The sequence below is a fragment of the Thamnophis elegans genome, chromosome 5 (genome assembly GCF_009769535.1).
Source record: "Thamnophis elegans isolate rThaEle1 chromosome 5, rThaEle1.pri, whole genome shotgun sequence".
Lineage (NCBI taxonomy): Eukaryota > Metazoa > Chordata > Lepidosauria > Squamata > Colubridae > Thamnophis > Thamnophis elegans.
This window is the reverse complement of record NC_045545.1, coordinates 79,374,940-79,398,043: the sequence shown is the minus strand read 5'-3', so window position 1 is coordinate 79,398,043 and position 23,104 is coordinate 79,374,940. Positions and strand designations below refer to the sequence as shown.

The 23,104-nt window shown below is 41.1% G+C and overlaps 1 protein-coding gene across 1 annotated transcript in view; it reads left to right on the top strand.

Annotated features, from left to right (window-relative positions):
• RIPOR3 (RIPOR family member 3) overlaps positions 1 to 23,104 on the top strand; it is a 143,585-nt gene that overhangs the window by 118,459 nt on the left and 2,022 nt on the right. The window contains exons 16-21 of the mRNA XM_032218282.1: positions 2,226 to 2,361; positions 3,913 to 4,074; positions 7,355 to 7,513; positions 14,056 to 14,258; positions 16,298 to 16,381; positions 18,974 to 19,064. Coding sequence (XP_032074173.1) covers positions 2,226 to 2,361; positions 3,913 to 4,074; positions 7,355 to 7,513; positions 14,056 to 14,258; positions 16,298 to 16,381; positions 18,974 to 19,064 — 835 coding nt within the window. The remainder of the gene's footprint in view (positions 1 to 2,225; positions 2,362 to 3,912; positions 4,075 to 7,354; positions 7,514 to 14,055; positions 14,259 to 16,297; positions 16,382 to 18,973; positions 19,065 to 23,104) is intronic.

The following is a 23,104-nucleotide window of genomic DNA, read 5'->3' as shown; positions in this document are numbered from 1 at the left end:
TAAGACTTACTTTTGGGGTAGGTCATATTTTCAGGGAAACATGATATATATTTTAGGGGTATAATTGATGAAAACCAATTCTGTATCTAAGGTCGTGCTAGAGAGCTACTGCTTTGCTTGTGCTGTAACAACAATATACAACTCTTGCCCAGCCAGTGGGTGTCCAGAATGCTGAGTCTGCATGCTAGTTATCCGCAGGATCGCCACAATCCCCGGAGGAGAAAGACCAATTTCTGGAAGAGCCATGATGCTTTGACGCCTGGAGGTCTTATTCATGCTGATTCACAAACAGATCCTCTGCCTAAAAGCCTGTTGCCGTCAGCATATTTTCAATTATAGGAGTCAAAGGCTCCTAAGCAAATGTAACAGTCAACGAGCAGGAATAAATGCTAAGTTCTTTCAATATAAACCATGGGATCTCTCAAGGATTTATAAAGAGTTGAATCCTCCAAAGATTTTGTAAAGGAAGAAACGCCTCTTCTCGCGTTCATAAAGCATCTGGAGTTCACTATAAACATCAATTTGCTGTAGAAACGGATGATCAAAAGTGATTAGAACGATGGTTGTGCAAACAAATAGGAATTCTGAAAAGATTTGTCTAAACCAGTGTTTCTCAACCTTGGCAACTTGAAGATGTCCGGACTTCAACTCCCAGAATTCCCCAGCCAGCTGGGGAATTCTGGGAGTTGAAGTCCGGACATCTTCAAGTTGCCAAGGTTGAGAAACACTGGTCTAAACTAATGCTGTGCCAAAATCCACCTTGTAAGCCCTCAAAGATTATCATAAGAATCTTCTGCTTTTTTTTTTTTTACTTTATGAGAAATCCTTTTGAATTTCTCTTCAAAATTGTGGAGTTTCGCAGAAAGTAGAACGTTCACTCACTTCCCTTGGCTCTCTTGAAACTATATATTTACAAGAATATTCCATTCTCCTCAGAACATTTCAGTGAAAATCTATTCTGTCATGGAAGGAGTGGGGGGGGGGGAATCTCAATTGAAATTGGTAGGAAAAATGTATAACATTACTTGAAAGTGCCTGTATTACTCTGGACTGATTAAATGACTGCTAAATTGGCATATGTTTTCCACTAAAAGCAAGTGTAAAGTGATACCGATTGGAATATAAAATCAGAACTCCATCACTGTCTCATGGATCTAAGTTGGTAGAGAATAAGCAGGAAAAGGATTTTGTGGGCATGTTGGATAATTCGAGGAAAATATCATACGTAAATAGTGTGAAGAAAAATAGTATGTAGATAGTTCTCAATTTACAACTATTCATTTAGTGACCGCTTTTGAAGGAAAAGAGTGACTTATGCCCATTTTTCACATGACTGTTGCAGCATCCTCATGGTCACATGATCAAAATTCAGAGGCTTGGCAACTGGCCCATAATTGTGTTGGTTGCAGTGCCCTGGGGCCATGTGATCAACTTTCGTGACATTCTGACAAGCAAAGTCAATGGGGAAGCCAGATTCACTTAGCAACCGTGTTACAAACTGAACAACTGCAGTGATTCACTTAATAACTATGGCAAGAAAATATAAAATGGGGCAAAACTCACTTAACAGTTGTCTTGCTTAGCAATGGAGATTTTGGGCTCAGTTGTCGTAAGCTGAGGACTACCTGTATAAGGTATTCAAGTTAAAAAAAGTATTAAAGTTTTTTTAAAAAGAAAAGTAAAACTGTTGTTATTATAAAAAGATAAAATCTCCTTTAAGAAGAGTTTGATTCTGGGTGATTGTACAGTGGCCATTTTTCAGAAACTTTCTTGATTTTTCCAACCTAATTACTTTCCTAAGATTTCCTGGTTATTTCTCATACTAATGCTAATTGTCATCTTGATTAGTTTTTTTAGAAGATTAGACAAGATCAGCTAAGTGCTGCTACCTATCGTGGTGAATATTTTCATATCTTTCTACAACGATGTGGTATGATTACAGTTGAAATATTGCATATATTTTGGCTACCTAACCTCCAAAAAAGACATTTATTGCTGGTAGAGGTGCACAATGGTAAATTTATCTCTGAACATTTTTCTTTGGCCTCACAGCATAACAACTTCAAGGAGAAGAAAGTGATTTTAATTTTTGTCCAGGGTCAATAATGGTAGGCAGATTTTGTTTCTGATGGCCTTGAAGAATCTTTGCAGTCAGTTAGCTGATTTTGTGCTTAGTCAAAATTACTGAATATATATATATATCTGACTTTTCCTTTTGTTTCCAGAAACTCATAAAGCCAAACTTAGCTCCAATTCTCCAGGAGAACCTTTTGAAGGAAGTGTCACAACAGAAGCATGTCTTAGAAATAATTTCTGCTCTGGCTACTCCTGTGCCACGGAAAATTACTTCAGTTGAAGAGAGTAAGTCACAAGCATCCCAGGGCTTGATAGTTGAAAGAGACTATAAATGATGTCTGAACGTTTCTCTAGAATCTTCATCCTCACTGCTTCCCAACTGTTTCCCTAATGTGTTTCATTAGATCATCATCAAAATAAAGAAGAGACTGGCTCCAGTGGTTGGGACATAGGGTGGGAGTTTAGCAAGCCCTCATTTGAGATCTGAGAGCTGCTATGGGGCGGGGCTGAGTCCTTCACTCCAGCTCCTGCCAGAGACATGAAAGGAGACCCCAACTGGGTGTCCCCTGGCCAACTGTGATATCACCGGCTAATCCTTTCAACCCGGAAGAGCCTTGGTGCTTCTGACACGACTGCAAAACACCACCACCACCATCAAAATGCTTTGTGGTCCATCATTTCTGTCATTGGGTATGATTGTGTAGGTGCCATGCTTTGTCTGATTTTGGTCTCCCTGGCCCATAACACCTAAAAGACCCCCCCCAAAATTAAAGAATACTTAAAAATTAAAAATAACTTTGGAAGGTTGAAATCTTGGGAGATTTCAAAGGTCCTGAGAGTTTAGCATTTCAGCTATCATGAGATCTTAGTGTTTTCATCTTAACAACTTAATCAGGCATAAGATTTTAGGCAAGAATACTAATCTTGCATGATGCTTTATTAAATGCATTACATTTTTCAAATTTATTTTATTATGGTGCTTGCAAATGGACCACCTGCAGGTTGATTTATTCATCATGCAGTCTAGTTTATTTATCCAAGCTGTGCACTGCCAGAAAAAGTCTCTGGATCAATCACTGCTGTCTTCTAAGTCAGAATTCAAGGCCAAGTAATCATATGCATAGTTGAACAACAGAATGAATGAAGAGCATCACTGTTGTTGTTGTTGTTGTTGCATTTAAATGAGAGCTGGGATGGTGGCAGGTCTAACTGTAGGAGTCAGGTTATGCTCTCTGGGATCACATCTGTCAACATTTACTATGGCTTGTAGTTTGTATGACCGCATATGGAAAAAAGCATGTGAAATCTGCAGTGTCAAAAGCTAGACTAAAACTTAAAGACTATGTGGTTTTTGCAACTACAGATGTCTTCATAATGAACATATTTTTATTTCTGTTTCTTTGCTGCTGGGTGGATTGGTTTCCCAGTTGTCTGGCAAAACATTTGAGACATGTCTCTCTCTTCTTTCCTTGTCTCGTATAATCACTTGGGATCCTGACTCATGGGGCGGGTAGTTGAAGGGAATAAAAGACTAGTAGCATAATTTGGTAACATATCAAGCCCAAGCAATCTGGTGCATTGCAGATCTTTGGGGTTACAAATCCCACAACCCCCCTACTGTTGATTATGTTGGCTAGAGCTAATGAGAGTTGAAGTCCAAAACATCTGGAGGGCATTAGGCTACCTATTCTTAATCCACACATTCCTATTTTATGTCTTTGCATGTTTTCATGCATTCAAAATTGTAGTGGTTCATCTTGGCATCATCAGGTATTCCATTTCCAGCTGAAAAAGGGTTCTGATTCCATTGCTAACTTCCAAAGCTGTCTTTTGCAGTTATCCAAAAAGCCAAAAAGCAGAAACACTGCTTGAAGATCTGGAGTGAGTGCACTGAACAGGGAAGCATATTATTCTGTCCAGTGGAAAGATTTTGGACGCCTTTGAAATACATATTGATGTTCAAAACAAAAGAAAAATATCGACATCATCTAGAAAAAGGTACGTTTTGATGTGTGGGTCATCTAATTGTTTCAGTAAACTGAAATGAAATGTCCCTCATTTATGTTCAGAACGAATAAGGTTTCTTCTAGTCCGGAGTCTCAGAGTCAAATTGTTGACAATTTTTTATGAGTCCAAGGTTGACAACACTGAAGCCTTTTTATACTTTGATACAGACATTCCTTGTGAATTAATAAGGGGGGGGGAAGAATGTCACATTTAAAAAATGTATTACAGGTAGTCCTCACTTATCAACCACAATTGGAACTGGCAACTCTGTTGCTAAATGACACAGTTGTTAAGTGAAATACCACACACCTGCAGTGGTCTTATGATCCTACTTCCTCTTTGGTCATTAAGTGAAGTGCCCCAGTTATTAAACAAGACATCACAATTTTACTGCTGGCTTCCCTCCTGTTTTGGCTTGTTAGTAGCCAGTGATGAAGTGCAGAAATGGCAATCACCTGACCATGGGATGTTGTGAGGAGATGAAAAACACCCATCAGTTGCCCAAATCTCAATCATGTGACTCAGTGGTGGGTTTCAAAATATTTTAGAACCTCTTCTGTATGTGTGGCCTGCTTTGTGGGAGTGGCTTGCCAGCCATGTGACTGGGTGGGCGTGGCCAACTTGTAAAATGTGGTGACACTCACTTAACAATGCTCTTGCTTAGCAACCAAAATGTTGGCTCAGAAACTGGCATTTGAAGCACGCAAGTCTTAAAGCTGTCAAGTTACAAGACCCTTCCACCCCTAACCCTTTAGAAAAAAAAACCCCAAGGGTGTTCAAATTTGACAGTTTTAAGACTTGTGGACTTCAACTCTTAGAATTCCTCCTCCAGTCATGTTGGCTCAGGAACTCTGGCACTGAAGTGTACAAGTCTTAAAGCTGTCAAGTTACAAGACCCTTGCACCCCTAACTCTTTAGAAAAAAAACCCAGGGGTGTTCAAACCTGACAGCTTTAAGACTTCAACTCCCAGAATTCCTCCTCTGGCTCTTCATCTTGATGATGTGCAGATGGGCGTGGGGAGGGAGCTGGAACCAGTTCTAAACAGCACTGTAGATTTGTGGAACCTCTTCTATAGAAGAGGTTAGAACTGGCAGGAACCCACCCCTGATGTGACTACAAGAATTTCAATTCAATTTATTAGATTTATAGGCCGCCCAATCCCGGAGGACTCCGGGCGGCTACACTGCATTGGTTGTAAAAATGAGGACTGGTCATGAAGTTTTTTTTTAAGTGATATTGTAACTACAAATAGCCATTAAATGAGATGGCTGATAAGCAATGTCTACACGTAAATATTTTCAAAAATGCATTATTGCTATGCTTTTGCTCTTTCTCTGTGGCCACTTTCAAGGTAAAAGTAAAGGATTCCCCTGTACTGTCATATCTGACTCAAGGGGGGGGGGGCATGTTCATCTCATAGAGAATCCTATGGAGAGCAAGATGTTTCATATCTGTCCAAAGGCATCCCTGCCCTGCCCAGCATAACAAAGCAGAAAGTGATTTGCTACAGCAGGGGTGTCAAACTGAAGGCCCGGGGGGTGGGGGGAATCCGGACTGCCAGGTTTTAGATCTGGCCTGCAGGGCCGCTCTGGAAACAGCAAAGAACTGGCCCACGGTGCCTCTGCTTGTAGAGGGTTGCAGGAGGCCGTCCCAGCCAAAAACTCAGCTCCTCCGAGCTCCTTTTTCTCTGGCACAGGGCTAGCAGAACTAAAACCAAAAACGAAACAAAAGGAGAAATGTTTCCCCTTTTGCATTTGAACATGCAAAAAGGGACAGGAAAGGAGAAAGGCAAAGGCAAAAAGAAGGAAAGATCAGACGTGAGCAAGGAAGGAAAAAGAAGGAAAGAAAGAGGGGAAGGTAGAAGAAAGGAGAATGAGGAGGGAAGGAAAAATAAGAGAAGGAAGGAGGGAGGGAAGGAGATTATAATGAGAGTGGGGGGGGGCTGAGGGAAGTCCCACCTTGGCATTTGGCCACCACAGGTGCTCCTGACATGAGTGACGTCGAGCTGACCATGCCCACCATGCCCCCCCCAGCTCCCCAACGTCAAACATAACCCTATGAAGCCCTCAATAAAATCGAGTTTGACACTCCTATGCTACAGGAACTTCTAGGAGGCTCCTGGGCCTCATTTCAGCCTGAGTAACAAAGCAAGTGGCACCTGGCAGATGGGGACCACCTGTCTTCTTGTGATCCTTGCTGTCAGGCAAAGAGGAGGCAGGGATTAAAGCATTCAGCAGTGAGCTGCTTGCTTGTTGGGCATGTAAAAGAAGGCCCATAACTATCCAAGGATGGAACAGACCAACTCTGCTAAACACCATGCATGTGAAGGAATAGCAATAGCAATAGCAGTTAGACTTATATACCGCTTCATAGGGCTTTCAGCCCTCTAAGCGGTTTACATAGTCAGCATATCGCCCCCAACAATCCGGGTGCTCATTTTACCCACCTTGGAAGGATGGAAGGCTGAGTCAACCTTGAGCCGGTGAGATTTGAACAGCTGAACTGCAGAACTGCAGTCAGCTGAAGTAGCCTGCACTCTAACCACTGCGCCACCTTGGCTCTAGAACCCAGTTGGGCCTGCTACATCACTTCCTTTAGGGCAGAGTGGAGTCTGGTGGGTGCAAGCACAGCGCGATTGAAGCAAGGGCCGCCGAACCATGCCGTGTTGCGCACAGCAAGCCCTGTCAAATCCTACACAATAGTGTACCTCTTGCAGGTAAATTCGGATTTGTAGAAGTCTTAGATCCCTCTCCAATCTGCATGCCAGTTTTGGATAGCCAGTTCCTTCAGACCACCCTATTTTGTAGTTAATAGTATCTTATTCCAACAGAAAGGAATATACCTGTATGTAACTCAGGGTTGAATTGTGGAATCTACTGTATTCTATGCTCTAGCCTCCTGTTATGTTTTTTGGCATAAATATTGGCCTTAGAGAATTATTATTTTTGAAGGGCTCTTATTGGCTTTCTGATAAAAACGCTAATGCTATTCGGTAAGTAATTAATTTTGCAACATCAGAGTTTAATATTATATTGTTTTCCATCAAGTAAGCAGCTGTTGATATTTATCTTGCTGCTACATATTTTAGCCCTTGTAACGATTTATGTAAATGTATAATGCATTGCAGCTCATAAAATTATAGTTTATACTGCATTACTATGGATTGTTTTGGCACCTTGTGAATCAACTTGACAGGTGGCCTATAACCTTAGAAATAGGTAAATAAACCAATATATTATGGTTAAAACTGAATTCAGCCATCCTCTTCAGTTTTGCAGGTATTCCTGGAACAGATAGTTGGAGGCACTTTATTAAGCAACTCAAGAGATCTTCCAGCTGAATCTGTGACATTATTCCAGTTTTACAGCTACCTGGAGAAACATCATGTAAACAACTTGGAAAAATATTTGATCCGATTCGCTAAAGAAGGTAAATGAGTGGATAGATATAGAGAACCAAAATAAAATATAATTGATTCCCAAACCTTAATGTTGAAGTAATTAATGGAAAATTTTGGGTACAAATTAAAACATCCTTTCAATCCTAGATGACCAACTCCAATTTAGCATTTTTTCCAACTAGGTGGCAATCCTTACTCTGAAAGATCTTGAGGAAAGTTTCCCTATCTTATTGAACTTTTGAAATGAAAATACCAATGGGACTGTCCCAGTGGTGGGTTTCAAATTTTTTAGAACCTTTTCTGTAGGTGTGGCCTGTTTTGTGGGAGTGGCTTGCTGGCCATGTGACTGGGTGGGAGTGGCTTGCCAGCCATGTGACTGGGTGGGCATGGCAAACTTGTGAAATGTGGTGAAACTCACTTAACAACGTTCTTGCTTAACAACCAAAATGTTGGCTCAGAAACTCTGGCATTTGAAGCACGCAAGTCTTAAAGCTGTCAAGTTACAAGATCCTTGCACCCCTAACCCTTTAGAAAAAAAACCCAGGGATGTTCAAACTTAACAGCTTTAAGACTTTAAGGTTTAGATAGGACTCTTAGAGGTGGGCGGGGTGATTGGTGAACCAACCAATCAGTGAGCAGTGGGCGGGGCAAGCATAATGCGGACATGCATGGGGAGGGAACTGGAACCGGTTCTAAATGGCATGGTAGATTTGTGGAACCTCTTCTATAGAAGTGGTTAGAACTGGCAGGAACCCACCCCTGGAATGTCCTGGCCTCAGGGCAAACTGCTCTAGAGAGAAAGGCAATGACCAAGAAGGCTTGTTTCCAGGACATCACATCTTTCATCACATCTCAAGGGAGGGAATCCACAACATGCTCTCCCACCCACACAAGTTGGGTGGATAGATTGTAGATGCAGTAGACAGTCTCATAATCAGGCCACTATGGAGGAGAAAGACCACACTATGAATTTTAAGGTTGTAATAATCTAGATTGCTGAGGATAACAATGGCCTCTCTGCTCCTAATGTTGCCAGTAGCTAGTAGTTTTTGTATGAAAAATACATGCAGTAAAGGCCACTTAGCTAGTAATTAGCAAATATCATTGTCCAATCTTTTTATCAGAAGCTTCCCATAAGGCATCAAATGTTATCCTTATTTTTTTTTCTCACGCATATCTTTTTCTCATCCATATCTTTTTTCTGATCAGCATCAGTAATAAGCACTGATTGGCCTGAGCATCATTGTTGCTTCCTAGTTCTGCTGATTTTGCCAACTAAGTGCATTAGGTAAGTGTTTCCCAATGTTAGCAACTTCCAGATGTGTGACTTTCAAAATGTTGGCCTTGTTGACTAGGAAACTTTGGGAGATGAAGTCCACTAATCTGGACATTGCCAAAGTTGGGAAACACTGCTTTACAGCCGTGAGGATAATTCCTAAGACTGGAAAATGTTAAGACTATACTCAACAAAATAAATGCAAAGCCAGTGTAGCAACATCTTTTGGGATGTGTCTGTTTTAGAATCTAGATTACCTACAGGCTTCTTAGAGAAGTTAATGTTAAAATTGTTTAGTACATTCCATCTTTGTCCCATTGTGAAATTCGAGGCATATGTAGATTTCCTGAATAAATTTCAAATTGATTAAACTCATCACTTTTTTTTTTTTAAATATATTTTATTCATTTTTCACATTCCATTTGCAATCACTTATATACAGGGTATTTACTATAAAAAAAGAAAAAAAAAGGAGATAAAACGAACAAAAAAAGGAAACACAACTCATCATTCACAACCCCACCTAACCCTTCCATCCTCCATACACCCCATCTACCCCCTCCAACTTTCCTTTCTCCCTCTAACACTCCCCTCCTACTTCCCTTTCCCCTCAAGCCTTCCTTCTCCCCTTACTCCCCACACACCCTCCTTACATTCCCCTTACTCCTTCCTTACTCCTCCCTCTTCTTTCCCTCTACCTCCCTCCTTGGTGTATGCCTTTATTCGAGTGTTGTTTGATCTGATAAAAGTAAAATGAACCAAGGAAAAAAAAAAAGAAAAAAAAAAAGAACCACCGTATATAAATACATTCTTGTTCTTATTAAGACTATGTTAACACCCCCCACCCCCCCCACAAATCCCCATCCCTAATCCTCCCGACTTCCCAGGGCCCACACCTGGCACTACCTTCTGTCTAAAATATCTTGTATACATATGGATTAAAAAATAAAAGTAATATGTCAAAAAAAAGAAAAACAGAAAAAAAAGAAGAGAGAAGAGAAAAGAGAAAAGAAAAAAAGAAAAAAAAAAGAAACCACTCTTTGTGTTGATCTCAGCCCCCCATCTTTATCTATGCTTAAATAGTATAAATCATTCTATCTATATTTTATTCTCGTCTCTTACTTCTTTGCTATTTACCCCAACCTTCTGTAGACTCTCCCGTTCCTCTTCCTAAACCTTATGATCCCTTCCGATAAAATTTAAGCAACGTGGTTCATGCCACATATTCAAATTACTTTGCAGAAGAGTAATCAAGCTTTCCCTTCTAGTAAAATTTAAACAGCGTAAATGATCTTTCTTAACCTCCTTTTCAAACAGTAATTCAAAATAATCTAGCCAAGCTTCCCCTTCTTAGTAAAGTTAAGCAGCGTAGATCAAATATTAATTTACACAGAAATCAACTTCTATCTTAAGATAATTCCAACCGACTTTCTCTTCTAATAGGATTTAAATAACGTAGTTCATTCCACATGCATTTTACCGTCATCCCTTACTTGTCTGATATTTACCACTATCAAATTTATGCTAACATTTGTTTGAAATCTAACTCAAAGCAATTTCAACCAACTTTCCCTTCTAATAAAAGTTAAATAGCATGGATCATTCCACATATTCAAATAATACTTTCAGCAAGAGTCAGTTAACCTTCTGTTTTAAAATAGTCCCTTCTAACAAAGTTTAAACAACATAAATCATTCCGCATTCTTTTTACACCTATCTTAAGATAATCCCAACCGGCTTTCTGTTCTAATAAGCTTTAAACAACGTAAATCATTCCACATATATTTTACCCTCATCCCTTGCTTGTCTAATGTTTACCACTATCAAATTTATGCTAACGTTAATTTAAAATCTAGCTCAAAGTAGTTTCACCCAGCTTTCCCTTCTGATAAGAATTAGTCCGCTTTTTCTACCGGAGAGAGGTCTCAAACCCCCATTCAGTCCTTAACTTTGGCGAATATTTTGAAATGTCTAAATTCTCGATCTCCGTTTTTCTGCTTCTCCGAGGGAGGAAAGGCTACCCCCTCCATCTTGCAGCCACATGGCCTGCCGTTTGCCTTCTCCTTCCGCTTGTCTCTCCTCTCTTCCAAGTGAGTCAGGAAGTCCCGCCTTCAAAGTCCTGCAGTAGAAATCTTGAGCCTCCGAAACAGAGTTAAGACGAAATCTTTGATTCTCAAATGTAACCGTGATGCCGGCAGGGGCCTCCCATCTGTATCGAATCTGTTGACTCCTAAGCTCTTTAGTTAAAAAGGTGTAGTCCCTTCTTGCTTTCAACATCTGGAAAGGTATATCTTTGAAGACAATCAGGACCTGGTCATCAACTCGGAGACTGTTGTTATGAAACTTTTGCACAATCGCGTTTCTAGCTTCTTTTGTAGAGAAATGTATAATTATGTCCCTCGGGAGCTGTCGCTGTTCCGCTATCAATGAGTTCTGGCGATAGATTTTCCGAATCTGCCAATCAAAATTAAGTCCCGGGCTTCCCACCGCATGGCTGAAGGCTTCAGCAAAGGTCTGTTTCAGATTCTCTTGCTCCTTTTCACGGAATCCTCTGACTCTTATTGCAAATGCCTTCCTATTAAAATTTATCATCATAAGCTGTTGTTCAGTGTCTCTAATTTTTTGTTGTAAAATTTGAATATTGGTAGTCAAATTAAAATTAGCCTTCTCCAAACTTTCCAATTTGTTCTCTATTTCAGCAGAATAATCTGACAGGGCAGACACGGCTGCAAACGTGTTCGCCTTCATTTGATTAACTTTAGACTTTAAATCATCATATAGTTCCAATACAAATTCCTTAATTTCTTGTTTAAAATCATTAAACATTTTAAAGAAATATTCCTGTGTTAAAAGTTCTCCAGTAGAAGGCATAGGAGACAAAGGCTGTGGTTCCAGTAAAAATTCTTTAAATTCTTTAGACACATTTGTAGCAAAGCGCTTCTTTGACCTGGGTGCCATAATAAATACACAAGTAAGCAGCGCTTTGCTCCCCTCTGTTTCCAAAGAAGAAGAGTTTATTTTGTTAAGGAGCGGTCTGCAGGAAGGTAAAACCGGCTAAGTATATCCACTATCAATCATCCACGGAGAGAAATCGCCATTTTGAAATCCATTTAGACAAAGAAGTCTCTAAGACAAATGGTGCTGGTATTTAAGATAGTAATAAAAACATAAATCTCACAGGGGTGGGACCCGCCCGTATCAATTCTAGCTTGAAAAAAACTTTGTTTTGTCCTGGGGGGGCTAGCCTGTCTGGGGCTGCCAAAAAAAAAAGGCAGCTGAGAAGAACTGGCTGGAGATAAAAGCTCCGCTCCGGCTGGATCTAATCTCTATCCACAGCCAAAAAACGAAAAAGGCTGTGGCTTACGAATAGACCCTAGCCTACAGAGCTACTCCCTGCCCCTTTCTTAGCCAAAAAGGGGTGCTATCTATGATCTTATTTAGATATACAGACCAGATCTCTGAGGAGCTCGGTGGAGCCCTCCTCGGCAACAGGCCACGCCCCCAGGAAGTCAAAACTCATCACTTTTAAACAAGTTGATTTAATGACATCTGGTATCCCGTGACCCGTCAAAACCGCGTTCCACAAAAGCACGGTCGACGAAAGTGCGTATGTGACGTCATCACAGCGCGACGAAAAAGATCGAAAAATTGAAATAAAAATTAAATTACAGCAAGCCGATTCACATAAAGGTAAGGGTTAGGTTTAGGGTTAGGGCTAGGGTTAGGTTAAGGGTTAGGGTTAGCTTTAGAGCGTTAGCGTTACGTTTAGCGTTAGGTTAAGGGTTAGCATTTTTCGTTAGGTTAAGGGTTAAGTTTAGGGTTAGGTTTAGGGTTAGATTAAGGGTTAGGTTTAGGGTTAGGTTTAGGGTTAGGTTTGGGGGGGTTAGGGTAAGGTTTTCACTTTATTTTTACATTTTTCGATCTTTTTCGTCGTGCTGTGATGACGTCACATACGCGCTTTCGTCGACCGCGCTTTTGTCTACCGCGGTTTTGTGGTGGAACCCTGGTATCCTGCGTTACTATTCTTTCACTTCCATCTTGCGGTTCAGAGTTATGCCAGGACTTTAGCTTGTATTATACAAGCTAAAGTCCATACTTCAGTATGGGATATTAACAGCTACCTGCCCTGTTGGATGTACACTGTTCCAATTATAGATGGAGCTTATCCTAAATTTTCTCTTTATGTCCATGTGTGTGCTTGAGTCAATATTAATTCCTGGTGACTGTGTAGACAACCCCTGCAATTTTCTTGGCTAAATTTCAGACGTGATTTGCCAAGAGCAGGGATTGGCAACTTTAAACACTCAAAGAGCCACAAAGGTCCTAACTGGAAGCCTTCCATTCAATTCTGGAGCTGACCAGAAATCCAGTTCCCCAAAGAGTCTCCTCCTAGCGCGATGTCTTTTTTCCTCTACCTGTCCTAACTGAAAGCCCTATCAATTGTGGAGCTGACTGGAGACAAAGAGCCGCAGCAGGGGATGAAAGAGCCACATGAGGCTCCAGAGCTGCAGGTTGCTGACCCCTGGCCAAGAGTAACTGGCTGAAGGTCACCAAACTGACTTTGTGCCTAGGATAGTCTTCCAGTTTCTAGCCTGATGCAATAGACACTCCACCAAACTGGCTACATTCAAGTTTGGTGCTGGAGAATAAAACCAGAAAAAAAACAGACTTATGGTCCCTTTTCTGAAATTCCCAGAAGCATCTGACAAGAGAAAAAGAAACAAGGGCAGAAGGGTCTTCAATCTATAGAGATGTTTTAATACTGATTCAACCCCTAATAGCAATAGCACTTAGACTTATATACCGCTTCACAGTGCTTTTACAGCTCTCTCTAAGCGGTTTACAGAGTCAGCATATTGCCCCCAACAATTTGGGTCCTCATTTTACCCATCTCGGAAGGATGGAAGGCTGAGTCAACCTTGAGCCTGGTGAGATTCGAACTGCCAAATTGCAGTCAGCCAGCAGTCAGCAGAAGTAGCCTGAAATACTGCACTCTAACCAGTGCACCACCGTGGCTCTTGATAATGCTCCAGTTCAACGGTCTGGAAGTAGTGTTTTATCTTTGCTTGGAAAGATCCCTTTGTACCTGTTTCCTTGGCGAGGATACTTCTAGTACCAGTAGAGTTAGCATAGTGGACTAATGGTTTGACCAGAAATGGTAACCCTAAGACCGCACATGGTTTCGGATTTCAGATTGAATCTCTATTTTTTAAAAGCAATTCTTTTGCCACAGCCCTGACAATAGTAATTGTTTTTCTGAGCCTCTCTACTTACGGCTGAATTCTTTTCCTCCAGTAATATTGACAGAGGACCTGCAACGTCCTGGGAGAATGAAGAAAATAAAGAAGCTGAAAGGGAAGCAGCTGAATCAGCTGGAACCTCTGCCTCAGACCCTGCGGCTCCTTGCAGCCCTGCAGCTTGATGAGAATCATCGTATAGGCAAAGCGGCCACATTGTGCCTTTCTCGTGCAGCAGCCAACAGGAATTTCAGGGAAAAAGTAGGAGCTTTCCCCTTTTCCTTAGAATGTCCCACTAGCTGCACCCTGGGAATATATGCATCTTTGTGCATTTGGGTAGCTATAGTCCTGCTTTGTATGCAGGAGGTCTATCCTTGGCAGTATAGAATAGAATAACAGAGTTGGAAGGGGCCTTGGAGGTCTTCTCCTCCAAGGTCTAAGAGCCAAGGTGGCGCAGTGGTTAAATGCAGCACTGCAGGCTACTGCTAGATCAGCAGGTCAGCGGTTCAAATCTCACCGGCTCAGGGTTGACTCAGCCTTCCATCCTTCCGAGGTGGGTAAAATGAGGACCCAGATTGTTGGGGGCAATATGCTGACTCTCTGTAAACCGCTTAGAGAGGCCTGAAAGGCCTATGAAGCGGTATATAAGTCTACTGCTATTGCTATTGCTTCTAGTCCAACCGCCTGCTCAGGCAGGAAACCCTACACCACTTCAGACAAATGGTTATCCAACATCTTAAAAACTCCCAGTGTTGGAGGCAAGTTGTTCCACTGATTAATTGTTCTAACTGTCAAGAAATTTTGCCTTAATTCTAAGTTGCTTCTCTCCTTTAGTTTCCACCCATTGCTTCTTCTCCTGCCCTCAGGTGCTTTGGAGAATAGTTTGACTCCTTCTTTGTGGCAACCCCTGAGATATTGGAAGACTACTATCATGTCTCCCCTAGTCCTTCTTTAACTAGACATACCCCATTCCATTCTTTATAAGTTTTAGCCTCCAGTTCCCTTATCATCTTTGTTGCTCTTCTTTGCTGCCCTGCTTTGTTGGCAGTGGCTCCCAATGAAGTGCCATGTAAACCCTAGCCAGTATAGGTATGGACAGGTAGTCCTTGACTTACAACAGGTCATCTAGTGACCATTCGAAATCACAACAGCACTGAGAAAAGTGTCTTATGGCCATTTCTCACACCTACCACTGTTGCAGCTTCCCCATGGTCACGTGATCAAAATTCAGAAACCTGGGAACCAACTGTGACAGTTGCAGTGTCCTGGGGTCATGGGAACATCTTTTGTGACCTTCTGACAAGCAAAATCAATACGGAAGTCAGATTCACATAACATTCATGTTATTAACAATCTCAGTGATTCATTTATCAACTGTGGCAAGAAAGGTCATAAAATGGGGCAAAACGCAATAAATGTCTCACATAGCAACAGAAATGTTGGACTCAATTTTGGTTGTAAGTCAAGGACTATCTCTATTCTTTATGCACCTGGAACAAGTGTCCTTAATGTAGTGATTTATTCTTTTTATCTTCTACAGATCTCCTGCTAACATGCATCACTTCCTTCCTCCATGTATGATTTAATAGTAATCTAGGTTAGGTAAACTAACCCAAGGGAAGGTGTTTTATTCAGATTCATGAACTACATGACGAACCAGAGATAGAATAAAATAATAGAGTTGGAAGAGACCTTGGAGGTCTTCTAGTCCAACCCCAAGCTGGAGACCCTGCATAATTTCAGACAAATGGTTGTCCAATCTCTTCTTCAAAACCTCTAGTGAGGGAGCTCCCACAACTTCTGAAGGCAAGTTGATCCAATCTTGCATCTTCTTTCAAAGCCCAGTACTTTCAGCCAGCTTTTCCTTATCCCAGATTCAGGGAATTGCATTCCCATGATTTCCCACTTCCACTAAGAATGTGCTGTACTGGGAATTAAGAAATGTATAGACCGGCTCTTTCCAGAATAGAACCAGATTGAAGAAAACCAGTGTTTCTCAACCTTGGCAACTTGAAGGTATCTGGACTTCAACTTCCAGAATTTCCCACCTGGCAAGGTTGAGAAATGCCGTATCTTTATTTGCAAAGGAAGGATGAAAAGCAGAATCACATACACATCTAGAATTCCCTTTAAGTCTGCTAAATTACAGTTTTTCTCTCCAGCTTGGTGCTTTCCAGATGTGTAAGGATTACAACTGGGTGGTTTCTACCGATCACGGTCAGGGTTAGGGCATTTATGCTAAAGTATTTTTTTTTTTAAGAAGAAATATTAACAGCCTTGTTACATTCTTTTTACTACAGGCTCTTCCTTTTTACACAGATCTTTTAAGCAACAATGATGCCAAACTACAGCAAGCCGCTTGTCTAGCCCTCAAAAACCTCAGAGTGAGTGCTTTTAAAGAAATCTTTAGACCAGTGGTTTTCAAACTGTGGTCTTGCGAGGGGTGGGGGAGGAGGTTGACGAAATCAAATAAATACTTAAAAAATTTCCCAGTCTTAATTTCCAATACAGTAAATACTGATAGACATGACAGTTCAGCGGTTTGAAGCCTTAGCGCCGCGTAATGTAGTGAGCTCCCATTACTTGCCCCAGCTTCTGCCAACCTAGCAGTTCGAAAGCATGTAAAAAATACAAGTAGAAAAAATAGGAGCCACCCTTGGTGGGAAGGTAATAGTGTTCCTTGTGCCTTCAGCATTTAGTCATGCTGGCCACATGACCACGGAGACGTCTTTGGACAATGCTGGCTCTTCAGCTTTAAAACGGAAATGAGCGCCGCCCCCTAGAGCCGGGAACGACTAGCATGTGTGTGTGTGGGAACCTTTACCGTTATCATTTTTAAGAATGTAAAAGACCAAAATGTTTGAGAATCTCTATTTTGCAGCATGCTGGCTGGGAAATTATTGGAATTGAAGTCCATACTTCTCAAAGTGCCAAATTTGTAAAACACTCCTTTAGAATGTCCCAAAGGTGCTTTTTCAAGAGGCAACTGGATTTTCTGGTTTCTCTCTAGAGATGTTTTGCTTCTTGCTTCTTCAGCTCTTCTTGGATGAGAAGCAAAACATCTCCAAAGAAAAACCAGAAAGTCCAGTTGCCTCTTGAAAAAGCACCTTTGGGACAACCATGACTTGAATGACTGAGAATGTCCATAGATTGCTTTAGAATATCCTTTGGGGAAAGGGACTATTTGAACAGGTTTCATCAACAGCCAGCAGAGGGTGTCCAAATTCTTCCTCAAGAGAATTTAAGATACGTTGTCTGTCCTTGGAATCCTCCTAAGGGCTCCACTAAGTGACATCTGTATAGTTGCTCCTGTCCTTATCTGGGATCATTTATTTTATTTTATTTTATTTTATTTATTTATTTATTTATTTATTTATTTTATTTAGTTTGTCAAACATATACAAGATAACAGGTATAAGTGTAAACATGGACATAAACAAGGGCAATTAGTACACATAAATGGGGACAGTAGGACAGGGATGGAAGACACGCTGGTGCGCTTATGCACGCCCCCTTTATGGACCTCGTAAAAATGGGATGAGGTCCATGGTAGACAGTTTAAGGTTAAAATTATGAGGGCTTCAGGAGTCAGGTAGAGCATTCCAGGTGTTGACCACTCTCTTGCTGAAGTCATATTTTCTGCAATCCAGTTTGGAGTGGTTTACTTTGAGTTTGTATCTATTGTTTGCCCGAGTATTATTGAGGTTGAAGCTGAAGAAGTTGTTGAAAGGTAGGACATTGTAGTTATTCCGTAGTCAGGTCATCTATTGGCCTGGACACCAGAACATTCACTATTTTGCCTGGCTGTAACCTCAGTGCAATGCAGCCTTAAGCTGTGGAAACCAGTAACTTCCTTTCAAGGTCCAGTTCATTGCATATAACTGTGAAAACCTTTTGCAGACTGTTTAGCCTTCACTGAAATGATGGTTCCTGATAATCAAGCATAATTTTCAAAAGGTTCCTGTTGGCTTTCTTAGAACTTGCTGCAGTCCAATGTTTTGTTTTAGAGGGCCAAATCCAGAAAAAGGACAAAAAGTAAGCAGGAAGAATAGATTCAAGGATAAGAGGTAGTGGTGGGAATAAAATTAGTAACTGTCTGGGAAGTTAGTGCTATTTTAAGATTGAAAATGCTTCCACCAACCCAATGGTGGGATTCATATAATTTAACAATCCGTTCTCTGCCCTAATGATTTCTTCCAATAACCAATTCACTAAACTGCTCAGAAAGTTAACAACCGGTTCTCCAGATGTGGTGCGAACTGGCTGAATCCCACCACTGCATCCACCCTCCTGCAGCTGTTTTGCAAGAGAACTGGCAGAATGGTCTCAAAATTCCAAATATACTCATTTCTCCTCCCCAAAGTTGGAGAACTGTTTAGATAATAAAATTTGCACTTAGAGGCAGTTTGTTGTAGGTGCAGCCTAGAAACGAGGGATGCGGTGGCTCAGTGACTAAGATGCTGAGCATGTCGATCAGAAAGGTCGGCAGTTCAGCAGTTCGAATCTCTAGTGCCGCGCAACGGAGTGAGCTCTCCTGTTACTTGTCCCAGCTTCTGCCAGCCTAGCAGTTCAAAAGCATGTAAAAATGCAAATAGAAAAATAGGGACCACCTTTGGTGGGAAGGTAACAGGATTCTGTGCTCCTTTGGCGTTTAGTCATGCCAGCCACATGACCACAGAGACGTCTTTGGACAGCGCTGGCTCTTTGTAGGAGTCTTCTCCAGCACCATAGTTCAAAGGCCTCAATTCTTTGGCGCTCAGCCGTTCTTATGGTCCAACTTTCACAGCCATACATTGCAACTGGGAAAACCATAGCCTTGACTATAAGCACTTTTGTTGTCAGGGTGATGTCTCTGCTTTTTAGTATGCTGTCTAGATTTGCCAGAGGTTAGCGACTCTCAAAGAGATGAATTGGGGTTAAGAATTGGGAAATATAATTTAAACATGGTTATTGAAATGTTTCTTTTTATCAAACAGGGCATTGAAAGTCTAGAGCAAATTGCCACACTGTGCCAATCAGAAGCGGAGGAAGTAAGGACCACTGCCAGAGAAACAACACTTTCATTTGGTAAATGCTTTCATGATTCTCTGCTTAGGTGTTCTGAGTGATAATGAATAGCAAGTCCTCATGTTGTGATCAGAAATGGATATGGCAACTCTGTCATGAAGTGAAGCATCACAAAATGCAACCATGGCTGTATTTATGATCTTACTTCAGTTTTCCTTTGGTTTACATACCTGCAAAGCTTCATGTCTAGGCTTTAGAGACCTAAAAATAGATTGGAACAGAACAGAACAGAACCATGGCCAAGTGTGATTGGACACACAAGGAATTTGTGTCCTGTACATAAGCTGTCCTGTACATAAGCACTGTACATACAGACATCAAAGAGAATATAATCATAAAATACTAATAAGAGACAATAGTACAAAAGATGAGAAGGATAATAGTGATATGGCCATACTACATGGGTAAATATCATTATATGTAAGACATAACTGTGGGAATTAGCTGTTCAAATAGGTAGTAACTAACTGATGATTACCAGTAAAATAGCAAATAAAAAGAACTGGAGCTTGTAGAGTTAATCCTCTTAATGAGCGTGGAAGTTGTACCAAGATGTAAATATCGCTTGCTCTAAAGAACTGACTTGCCTCTTGCCATTGGATCTCATCTTTTAAGTATCTTTTTTTTTAATATCAAATCTAAAATTCTCTCTGCCATCTCCTCTGCTGTCCATCATGCTCCTAGTTCCAGTTTCAGATTCTTATATGTGTAAAAGCAAATGGGAAGCAAACATCCTGTGAAGCATCCTTGTTGTGGTTGTTATCTCTAATCCCAAGCATTGTTCTGGACCTCATAAACACACTGAATACATTTAGAATACTAAATATAGGGGCTTCGAGGGGAGGAGCTGCCGCCGTCGGGAGCTCAACAAAGCTCCTGCCAGGACTCTGGTTCGTATATCTCATAAGATCTATAGATATCTCCCCTTTCTGGCAGAAAGGGGCAGAGAGGAGGTCAGTCGTTAGGATCTCTTTGTAATTCATAGCTTTTCTTTTTGCTGTGAATGGAGAAGAGGTTCAACATTAGCTGAGCCTTTACTCCGGCCAGTTTTCCGCGCTGCCTTTTTTGCAGCCTAGGCAGATTGCCTCCCCCCCCAGGACAAAGCTAAGCTATTTAAAAGCCAATCCGGGCGGGGACCATTCCCGAGGAATTTCTTCTATTACTATTTAAAATACCAGCTTCAATTTCGCAAAAGGCTCCCTTTCTTTTTTAGCTGCGTCACAAGATGGCGATCTCGTAGCTTTTGTGTTTGATCTGACGTAGCTAGTTGACCCTACCCTCCTGAAGGCTTCTCCGTACTAACTGCTAAAAGATTAACTGAGGGGAGCACAGACTTTGATTTTTGGCTCGCTTGATTGCTTGTCTTTTATTTTTATTCTGGAATGGCTCCCAAACCTAAACAGAAGCGCTTCCTTAATAACATATCTCCAAAAACTGCTATGAAGCCGCTACCCTTGTCTCCTACACCCTCCACGGGAGATTTGCTAACACAAGAATTCCTTCTCAAAACGCTTAATGATTTCAGACAGGAGATTAATCAACTGATATCGGATTTATGTGATCAATTTGATGCTAAAATTGCTCAGGCAAAGCAGGATATGATCGGAGTAATGACAGTCATGACAGATTATATTGCTGAAACGGAGGACAAATTGGAACTTTTGGAAGAAACTAACCTTAATCTGATATCAAAAATTCAAACGTTAGAACAGGAAATTGAATCTGCCCAAAAAGAACTTGTCATGATAAATTATAACAAGACTGCCTTTGCTATACGAGTTAGAGGACTGCGTGAAAACCAACAGGAGAATTTGAAACAGACATTCTTTGAGGCTTTCAGTCGCTTGGTGGGAAGTCCGGGACTTAACTTTGATTGGCAGATTCAAAGAATTTACCGCCAGAATTCCTGGGTAGCAAAACAGCGACAGCTTCCGAGGGACATAATAATATACTTTACTACAAGGGAATCTAGAAATGAGATAATACAGAGGCTTTACGGAAAGAGGTTGATAATTGATGGGGAGGACTTGATTGTTTTTAAAGAGATACCATTTCAAATATTAAGAACAAGAAGACAGTACGCTTTCTTAACCGAAGAACTCAGAAACTCTCAGATTCCATACAAATGGGAAGTCCCAGCTGGTATTACAGTTACATTTGGCAACCAAAAACACCGCATTAACTCTGTTTGTGAAGCCCGAAAATTTTACTACGAGACCCTGAAGGCGGGACTTCCTGATTCATCCGGATCTGGGGAGAGGCAAGGAGAAGGAGAAGACAATCAGCGAGACACGTGGCTACAAGGCGGAGGGTGTTGTTTTTCTCTTCCGGAAGGGCAGAAGACTAAAGAATAAAGGCTAAGCGATGTTTTTAAAGTTTTATGATTTCCGTCTGGGATAAAATGGAAAAGTGGCATATCGATGATGAGACATGGAGACTGAAAGAAGCGTTGCTGATTGTGGACATATATTGTACAGAAGTTTTGTCTGAACTCTAACTCAAATTGTGCATGAACTATTTTCTTAGGCGAGGAGAGCGGAAATTGTGATCTTTTTGAGTTGCAGTTTGGGACGAACGGAGTTGGGAGGTGCGTGGGAGAGGGAAGGGCAGCGAAAGTTTAATTAGATTACCTGGGGCTAGAATGCAAGCTGATGTTTGTTTGAGTTGCTATATCAATATAAAGTTAAGAAAGATTGGTCGGAGAATCTTCAGGAAAGTGGAGTAAACATGGGAGGAGCAATGAATGTGGATAAAATATATATGTGGATATGGATAAAGACAGGGTGGAAGGTAAAAAATTTATATGTGGAGGTGGGTAAGGATAGAAAGGGAGGTGTTGGAAATGAAAAATGAAAGAAGTATTTGAGTTTAATGGTGTTATAGAAAGGTTTGGATATTTGGATAAAAAAGAGATAAATTAAAGGTCTGAATAGATAGACAAAGCAAGGAGACTTTTAGTTGGGGAATTCTAATTGATCAACTTACCTGGCTCTAATACAGTTTGAAACCCTGCAAGTAGCAAAATAATCGAAATTTGGAATGAGTCACATTGTTTAAGATTTACAGATAATGGGAAGCTGTGTTAACGTAGTGGGTTTATTGACCCTTTTTGTTTCTTTCTTCTTTTTGTGTGTGAGTGTGGGTGTTTTTTTTTTTTTTTTATTTCTTATTTTCTACTATTTTTCCTTTTTCTTTTTGGCTTTACTTTTATCTTATTTTTTTAATTTTAAAGTTAGCTGGCCTTATTATACTCAAATGCTTGTTAAAGAATTATGCCGGGCATGGGACCTGCGAAGCCGTAAGGGGGTTAGGGAGGGGGGATTATAGGGGGGAGGGGGGAGGGTGGAATTACAGTTTCAATCTTTAGAACAATAAGAATTCACTTGTGTACTGCGGCTCGTTTTTCCTTTTTTTTTCTTTTTTTTTTTTCTACTTTTATTGTAAAAAACAAATTGAATTGTATGGATACACCAAAGTGAGGAGAAGAGGGAAAGAGAAGGGAGAAGTAAAGAGGGAGTGAGAGGGAATGTAAGGAGGGTGAAATGGAGGGAGGGGGAGATGTCTGAGGGGGTAGGGAAGTAGAAGAGGGGAATGCTGGAGGGGTGAAAGGAAAGTTGGAGGGGGAGAAGAGAGGGTGTATGGGGGAATGAAGTGTTATGTTGGGTTTTTTTTTCCTTTTTTCTTTTTTTTATGCACAGTATATAAGTGATTGTATAAAATGAAAATGAAAATGAAATAAAAGATATATATATAGAATACTAAATATAGGATGTTCAGCCCATTGTATCTAGAGGTGGGCTTCACAAATTTCAGCAATGGGTTCTCTGCCCAGTTGCTGGGTGGGCATGGCTATGGGGTGTGTGGCCTAGTCAGCCTCCTGCACCATGGCCGGGGGGAGCTGTTTTCACCTTCCCCAGGGTCCGGAGGCTTTCCTTGTGCCTCTGGTTGGGCGGAAATTGTTCCCCGGGGTTCCAGAGGTCCTCCAGAGGCCAGAGATGGTCTTAGTCTAAAGGCTGGCACATTTCCGGCCTTCCAGAACG